Source organism: Antrostomus carolinensis, unplaced genomic scaffold, assembly GCF_000700745.2.
Source record: "Antrostomus carolinensis isolate BGI_N321 unplaced genomic scaffold, ASM70074v2 Scaffold24912, whole genome shotgun sequence".
NCBI classification, from domain to species: domain Eukaryota; kingdom Metazoa; phylum Chordata; class Aves; order Caprimulgiformes; family Caprimulgidae; genus Antrostomus; species Antrostomus carolinensis.
The window spans coordinates 611-9,867 of NW_010300512.1; the positions used below are offsets into that span (position 1 = coordinate 611).

General features: G+C 37.6%; 1 protein-coding gene across 1 annotated transcript; it reads left to right on the top strand.

The window, feature by feature from the left end:
- Positions 1 to 980: 980 nt before the first annotated feature.
- Positions 981 to 6,151, top strand: LOC104521233 (translin-associated protein X-like; the record flags this gene model as incomplete). The annotated part of the gene is made up of 3 exons (XM_029083803.1): positions 981 to 1,088; positions 4,251 to 4,365; positions 6,021 to 6,151. Coding segments are annotated over 3 exons (354 nt in total), but the record flags the coding sequence as incomplete, so codon positions are not given.
- Positions 6,152 to 9,257: the final 3,106 nt, after the last annotated feature.

A 9,257-nucleotide genomic window follows, 5' to 3' on the forward strand; every position in this document is an offset into this window, starting at 1 on the left:
CAATTAAACGGAAGCATTTTAAAATCCAGTGTTCGCCTGTAACTTTTAAGTAGCTTCCTTTTGTTCTTTTAAGGAAATTGAGAGAACTTCGCATATTCAAAAAGGTATGCTTGTATCTAAGAGTCTGTCAAATTTTGGCCTCTGTTAGGAACACAAAGTGTACAGCTGTCACAAAAAGGAGGTAGAGAGAGGGAGGAATGGTTCAAACATGAATGACTCAGTCCTAGGTGGAGGAAGGAAGAAACAGTGTAAGGTATAAATCGGTAGTAAAACACAGTCCAAAAGAGATAAGTTCTGGGTAAGGATTTGAAAAGGGAGCCTAAGGAAGAGGCATATAAGACCAGTTGAAGGGAACAGCTATATCAAGGTAAAAAGAGAAGAAAATGGTTAATGGGCAGAGTGTAAGGTCCTAAGATGCTATACTGCAGGAGCTAAACCTGCATACCTGGATAATGGTAGTCTGCTACCATTATGCCTTGCTGCTCTTTCTGATTACTGAAGACCCATGACATAAATAATTACAATAATTAAAAACTTGTAGTTTAAATTACTCCTGTCAAGCTGAATATTTAAAATAATTTTTAAAAGAAAAAGGAAGGGGGAGGGAGGAAAAGGTCTAATCCTGTAGGTCCTTGCTCACACAGGGATGTCCATGCAGCCATTCCCTTACAGAAAGGAAAAATAAAAGGGTGTGAAGATGTACTAAAAATATATATATATATTTAGGATCCTGCCACACTCATCCATTGAAACTGGTAGGATTTTTTTCTAATTTTCACTAGGAATGTGGTGGAAAAAGTAGCATGCTAATGTGAAGATGAAGTCAGTTGGTAATAAGGTTTATCCAGTTACCTTATTCTATCCTGTAATATATGGCTGCAGTCAGGAATGCTCTGAAGACAGCACTGTGATGCTGCTTGTGCTCTGTCAAACTACTTCATTTTTAAATATACTTTTTTGTGTGTATCTCCTATTAATAGGATCGGGTGGGTTCAGAAAACGAAAGCATGACAATTTTCCGCATGGTCAAAGAAGAGAGGAAAAAGAGAATGTTAATCCATCTTCAGCTTTGATGACATCTTTTAAATGTAAGTAAGCATTTGGAAAGACAGATTATAAAAACGTGGTGTAAAAATTACTAGGAAATTACTAGTATTTAGTGATGGAATAAACCAGCTTTCTCTGGAGGAGAAACTTGAAACTAGTTGGACTCATGCTTCATACATTTAGATCTTGGTGTTTTGCTTTTTGTGCAGTAAAGTCCTGAGAGTGGGATTTCACATTGTTCCACTTGCTCCCTTTTCCATCCTCCCTGCTGTTCCCCCTCCCTTCCCCACTTGTGCTGAACCTGATGCTAAGCAAACTGCCTAAGTGTGCAGCCAGACAAAGGTGACCAGGCCCTTTGGTGGCAGAAAACTATAAGATCTGCAGAGTTGTGATGCAAAATCTGAGCCATGGGGATAAAGAAGGAGGAGAAGGCTACAAGAGGGATGGAGACTGAGGAGGCTCTTAGCTGTTGGCCTTAACTCTGTTGCATAGATGGCTAGGCTACTTAATGTAAATCTGGATGCATTGATTTGTGATTTGGTAGCTGTTTATAGATGCACTTTTAGAGTTTAACTGACTTTAACTAATACAGACCTGTATGTTGACACTTATTTCAGTTTGAGTGCCCTTTTAAAATTAGCTTATATTTCAGCAAATGTAAACTTCCCTCCAATCCAGTTGTTTTTATAGGATTTTGCACAAAACCAGGTTTAAACTCCAGTAAATTCAGTTGAACTTTCTCATTAGACAAGCCCTAACAAGGCAAAGTTGAGCTTCAGAAATAAAAAACCTTGACAGAAGAATGAAGGAGATGTGACACAGAGAACAGATTAATTCTTAGTGTAAAAGTTTCCCTGTCCCACCTATTTTTTATGAAGCTAATGAGGGTGAAGAAGTAAGAGCTGGGTGGCTGTTACAGATGGTCACTTCAACACCATATAATTTCCTTGCTTTCTTTAAAACAGATGTTTCATTTTTTCTGTGTAAGTCAGCTTGGCAGATGATTAACTTTGACCCCTGAGCTTTTATATTGAATAACTTACATACACTTGGGCTTGAATTGAGTGGTGCAACTGTACTTTCAACTTTAATTTTTCACCCTTAAGCATATCAATTTATGATAAGGTTGCTATTCATTCAGATTCAAAAAAACACTTGTTTCCCTCCTTTCCCATGATACCAGTCAGCAGTTTGGTTAATTTCAGAAAGGATATAAGGGACATGGTTTATTCAGCCTTTCAAAGATCCGCTTTTTGTATTGCACTAGTATTGCAGAGACAGAGACACTGGTGGCCTTTGTTTCCTTGTCCGGCACAAGCATTAAGAAAAAGTGTCCTCCAGATGGGTTATGATTGAGCAGGCTGTGTAAGGTGAACCAGAGTGGTGCACTATTTCTATGTTGCATGAATCTAAACAACTTAATGTGTGAAATTACATGTTATACACATTTTGCTCTTTTCCATCTCCTTGGAAAAATGTTGTACTTGAATTGACATAGTTATCTGTTGGCACCAAAGATTTCAAAACAATTAATGAAAAATTGTCTTTAATAATGAATAAAAAACAAAGGAGCAGTTACACCTTTTTTGCTTAATACATTTTAAATATAAAAGCTCAGTGATACAGCGAGTGGATAGTATCTTGGTTTGTAAGGTTAAGATTTATTAAGTATCATTTTTAATGGTCTGATTCTGCACCCACAAAATCAATACAGTCCGAGTCTTTGCTTTCAGTGATAGATTAGGCTTTAGAATGGAATGTGTGGAGGAAATGGCTGTGTGGTCTCTATGTGTTAGCCTGGAGAATCTCCCAAGTTCTAATCCTCTGCAATTTTAGGCAACAGTACAGTAGGTTTTCTTGCATCCTTTTAGGCTAGAGAGTACTGTATTTGTTTGTGTTTTACTTCAGGTCACACAATACTTCCTAGTAGTCCCTAACAGGTTTAAAATCTAACATAAAAGTCTAAAAGCCACAGCTGTCCAGAAGAGACTAGGGGCACAGCTAATACTGTAGATCTTCAGAGTAGTGAATCTCCTGGTAGATGAAATCTGTAAGTGGTCATTGGAAATGTCATATATGGCATCCTACGAAGGAAAGTACCAGTCACCCTCCCTCATGTTCCTGTCACTATGCTCTGAGGGAAAATTTCTTCTTGATGATAATTCAGTGGTGGACTTGACTCTCAGAATTTAGAAGAGACACATAAACCAGATATGTGAAAGATTTAAAAGATCAGTTGGAGCACTTGTGACTTGTCTTAGAGTTTCAGAAGAAGTTTGGGGAGAACCGAACAAAATAAGAGGAACCAAGTTTTTGTCAAGGCAATGAGAAATACAGTTATTTTCGTAGCTTCATCTAGACTTTACTTGCCAGCAAACTGATACTCTTTTCTAAAGAATATGGACTTGTCCAACCCTTTAAAAATATAGCCTCTTAGCTTATTTTCACCATCCTCTCGCATAGACAGTTTAACACCTCAGACAGTTATGTAGGAAATGTGCTAGATTTCTTATAAATACCTATTAATGGTTTATTTAGTGGAATAATGGTCTATAAAATGTTGATGGTCTCTGTGAAACGTTCATAATGTTTGACTGTGGTAACCAGATACACAGTCTCTCTTCTCTGTGTTCGTTGTAGTTAGACAAAGAGAATTTACATCAGTAAGCCAGAAATCTTATTTTACGTGATTAATCTCACTTTCCTTTAGTACTTCAAGTTCTTAGAGATGTTAAATTAGTTAACTTTTGGCCAAGTCTAGCTGGGATGCGAAATGCAACTTTTCTTTTTACTAAATGGTGCACTTTTAACAGTGTATGTGCCTTAGTCACATGCCTTTTTTTTTTTTTTTAATAGAAACTAGTGAATCTTATTTACTAATGATTGTAGGGTTTTATTTTTAAATTTATCTTGCTGAATTTGGGTAAAATTTTAAGTCAGTTTCCTGAACAGCAGTATTGCAGAATAGATTTTACTAGTTAAAACAAGTATTTTACCTTAAAATTATTTGGGCTACCTTGAAACATCATCAGGGTTGATGTGTATTTAAACCTGATTTATGAAACAAAGTAGTATTAGTGATGAATTTTGTAGCTCTGGTAGGCAGTTACTGTAGCACAGGCTCTCTGTCCTTCCCCCTACAAGGTATATATGTGATCACCATACAATAACCACACTTCTCACTGTAACGATTGACTCTGCAGCGTTTCAGCTGGAGCTTGACACCAGGCACGATAAATACGAACGGCTCGTGAAGCTCAGTCGTGATATAACTATCGAAAGCAAACGAACCATATTTCTACTCCACAGGTTTACCAGGTGAGTCACATTGAGCCTGAAAGTATTCACAGAAACCTAGAAGCTGCCTTGCAGTGTTCTCTGTATTTTGTCATTAGTAGCTGCAATGTTCTATTGAGAGGAATTTCATTAGCTTCCCATAAACATCCTTTATGGTGGATGTGAGCTAATGAATGCACGCTCCAGTTAGAGAATTAAAAGGTGCTAGTTCAGGTTTCTCAGTTGGTTTTATTGATGCATTAAACAGGATCAGAGTAGTAGAATATAAGAGCAGATGAGAGCTTTCCAGCTTTCAGCAAGCTGGGAAGAGAAGAGCATGCACCCTTCCTTCAGGTTGCCTCTGCAGTTACTGCACCATTTTGTTTTTTGAAGCCCACTCTAGGTCATCAGTGCAAAGAGGAGGTGACCTGAGTTCTGTTTACTTCAATACATATTGCAACCTAAGAGGCTTTTGTGTGAAGTTTTTGAGCTTCTACCTGTTTTGTGTTCTCACGAGCCTTCAAGCAATCTTTGGAAGCCACAGACAGACTAGAAGAGTAACAGGAAAATTTGAATCTTTGCATAGCCTGTTGTATAAAATGTTTACTGTATGTGTCTAACGTGTTAGTTGTAACAGCTCTCCCTGCTCCTTTTATTTTTAATTTAATTTATTTTTGTTACCTATCAATGCATTTCTGCTGTAATAGTAACTATTTATAGTTACTGTAGTAGTAACAGTTATAAATAGAGATTATGAAGTTGCCCTCTTTTTAACTTGGTCTTCTTCTGCAAGAGGCATTGTGATAATTCCAGTAACTGCTACAGCCTTGACTGTAAATAGCTACTCCCACTGCAGGGGCTAGATAGCTGGGAACTGGTAAAGGAAAAAACAACAAAAAACTCCTCTTTAGTCTGAATTTTAGATTCCTGTTTTGTAAGACATTCCTGGTTTTGTGAGAGTGGAAGCTTTCCATGCTGTGTTTTTATTTCCTTCTCCTTTGCTTTTTGCTATTATTGTGGCTTTATTTTAAGAATTCTGTTTGCTTTTAAATGTTTTCTTGAGACCAGTCTATCAGTAGTTCTTTAAATAGACAGTAAACTAATATACCATATAGATTATTTGGGGATGGGGAGGGGAAAGTTTAAAGGAAATTAGATAAACTAGATTTTAAATGCCAACTATACGTTGTGGTTGTGAATCAGATATTTCAGCTGTTCCTGAATAGCATAGTCTGTAATTACTTCCTAAAAATAAATCACATGTGGAAGTAGATCATGTATTGTATTTTGCAATACTGTAATGTATTGCAAAATATTGATGATTTTTTAAATTTTTTTTTTAAAGAGGTTGGAGGACTTCTGCAAATACTGCTATTTTTTTGGAATACTTTTTTGAAGCCTCTGTGTGTGTTTATCATTGCTCTTATTAAGCAATAATTTAAATTCTAGTGTGGAATAAACGTCGTGCTACCAGGACTGTGTTTGTCTGGTTGATTACTTTCATGGTAAGAATCTACAGAATTTCAGAATCTGCAGTAGGTATCAGTGAAATTTAAATTGTTTCTCATTCCAGTGTTGGTTTTGCTTTTTCCTGAAGCCATTGAAAATGTATTGGTTAGTAAAAGAACACGTGTAATATTTTTTTAACTGCTCGTGTTCTGAAAGCTGCTCTTTCAGTTTCTGTTTTATGATTGCAGTGCTCCCAATGGGGAAGAAATACTAAGTGAATCTGAAGTCAAGCTAGATGCTGTCCGTCGGAAGATTAAGCAGGTTGCACAAGAACTGATTGGAGAAGACATGTATCAGTTCCACAGAGCTATATCTCCAGGTAAATTATTTTAAAATAGGGAAAGTAGGCTATTTTGCACTAAGCTCAGTTTGTCTTTATGTAGCAATGGTTCCTCTTGATGCTGCAGGTCTGAATTTGTTACATTTCTGTGGTTATAAATCTGGACTCGGATTCATCTTTGTTGTAGCAAAGTTAGCTCTGGTATTAAGAGAGGCTGTTGCTCTTCAGCCATCTTATCATTGCAGTTAAACAAAGATTTAAATGGGTGACTACAACTGGAAAAATTTGGACCCTGACCTAAGCGGAAGTTGAGAGTAGTTCTAACAAATATACTTTCTGGTCTTCTTTGACTGAAAGGAGTATGTGCAACACACTCATTTATTCTACCTGAAGGGTTACAATTTCTGGGAGGAGAGTGGGAATGACTATCCTGTGAAATGATCCCATTTTGAGTTGATAAAGTTCATGAATTAAAATCCTTTGATTTGCATTTTCTTTCTTCTAAGACTCACAGAATGTGCTTCTGCCCCTGTTACAAGCATTAAATCAGAGTTTATATGTTTCAATTGCATCTTTTTCTGCTCCTCTCTGTAAGTAGCAGTCTTTACTAACATCCTTGAGATACTAAGTCCCAGTGCTTTCATGACTCTTGCTGTCAAATCATATTTCTTTGCTGAATCTTTGCTGACAATCTGAATCTTACCTAAAATTGTTATGCCTTATTTGTGGCAACACATGAGTAAAATATGTAACTGCTTCTTTGATCATGGCATAAAAGTGTCTTGTGTTTATCGATCTTCTTTGAAACATATTGGAATCCTGTATATGTTTCCTTGTTCAGGCAAGACCTCTTCAGCTGAAGAGAGCTGAAGATTTGCCCTGAATGAATTGTTTAAAAATGTCCAGAGGATTGATTTGATAAACTAGCAGCAAATAAATCTATGTATTTTACAAGACAAACAGTAAACAGGTTAATCTGTGTGTGTCTTGCTGCTATTTATGGCTTAGTACTGTAATGAGGCAATCAAAAGAAAGAGAGAATTCAAAACTCTGGCACTGCAGATGACCTCAAACTGTGAGCAGTACTGGTCCAAGTATATTATGAGTATCTTGACGTGCTGAAAGTGTGTTTGGATTTTCATTTTAAGTACTGCTTATAAAAGCTGAAAATCCTTGCATTCAGTTTTATGAACAAACATTTTTGAAAGCTTCATTGAGACTTGTAAACCTTGTCTGAATAACTGCTGAAGTTTGTAGTCACGTGTGAGTCATACAGTGCTATCTATAGAAGTCTGCTACCTCATGAATCTTTGTGAGACCTCATGATACAGGCTGACCAGTTACCCTCCATCAGCTGCTTTGCCTGAATTGTCTCTATTTTCTTAGTATGTGGCTTTGCGGGTAAATTCAGAGGGGCATCCTTAACCTCGGTTTTTACTGAGAGCCAGCTTGCCTGGAATTAGCCTGCATTCATCTCAGATGTAATAGAGTGTGCTTACATGCAGAAATATGGAAACTCATCACACAATAACTTCTGTGTGTACCTGTCTCATAAAGCAAGTGAGCGAACCTGACGCTAGTTTTCTACTGCCAGATTATCTTTTCTGAGTTAAAAAAAAAATTCTGGTTCTAGTTTTTTAAAAATACATCTTTTCCAACCTGAAAAATTAGATTTTTTTTTTTTTTTTTTTAATGTGAAAGATATGTAAACTTAAGCTAGCCATAGCAACCTGAAAATGAATAAATTAATGAAAAAATTCCTGTTCAGGTTTGCTTTGTATATTTGGTAAATACTCATACACAGTCCCTACACTGATTCTCCTGCATCATCCATTTCTGACTTGCAGAAAGATATCTGTTAATATCAAAATGGACCTGAATAAACTCTAGAAACAAACTGAAAATACGCTATCAGGAGCAATTCAGCATTTCTAAAACTTTTTGCCAATGTCTTAAGTCTCACCCTCTTAAAATGACTAAGATGTATTTGTCCATTGTAAAGCAGGCCAGATTGCAATAGACCTCTAGTAGAGGAAGTTAGAGGCCTGTTCATATGTGTGATGACTCAATGCCTCCACCTGCAAAGCTTTTAGAATAGAACAGCATAGACTGTTTCAGTTGGAAGGGACCTGCAATGATCATCTAGTCCAACTGCCTGATGAGTACTGAAGTGTGTTATTAATGGCATTGTCCAAATGCCTCTTAAACACTGACAGGCCTGGGGCATCAACCACCTCTCTGGGAAGCCTGTTCCAGTGTTTGACCACCCTCTAGGTAAAGAAATGCTTCCTAATGACCACTCTAAACTACCTCTGCACAGCTTTGAGCCATTCCCACACGTCCCATCATTGGATACCAGGGAGAAGAGATCAGCACCTCCCTCTCCACTTCCCCTCCTCAGGAAGCTGTAGAGAGCAATGAGGTCACCCCTCAGCCTTTTCCTCTCCAAGCTAGACAAGCCCAAAGTCCTTTAGCCACTCCTCATAGGACATGCCTTCAAGCCCTTTCACCAGCTTTCTTGCCCTTCTCTGGATGCATTTAAGGACCTCCACATTTTTCTGAAATTGTGGGGCCCAGAACTGCATGCAGTTACACATACAACAGCACATCCCTAACACTTGCAGTGAGATTGTCATAGGATTAAATAATTTTCTTCTACAGTCTTTAGACAACTTAAGAGAATGAATCTTATTGACCTCTCTAGGTAAAAAGACAGGATGGCAAAGAGGTATTAGTACACTAAATAATAAGGAGGAGGAGAGTAGACTCTGCTCTCCACCTTTCCAGCAATCAGGTATGCAGTCTGAAACAAATGCCTGAACTTCTCAGTTTTGTGGACAGAACTAAAAGCTAGAAACACCCAGCTCCCCATTGCATTTCTGGAGTTAGAACTGGGAATAGCTGTGCTTTTACCTTTTTCCTCTCTTCAGGTGACGTGAGTAAGTGGCAAGTCTGTGGAATCTCATCAGTTGTGTAATACTGCCTGGCCCTGAGATCTCCCCATTGTTTCTGTAATTAGGTAGTTCTTGCCTCATTAAGAAACATGTATATAAAATCCAACTGAAATATGTCACCTTCATTCAATTTCTGTAGGTCATTCACAGCATCTACTTACATTCTAGGTCTTCTACACGGGGGCGGGGGG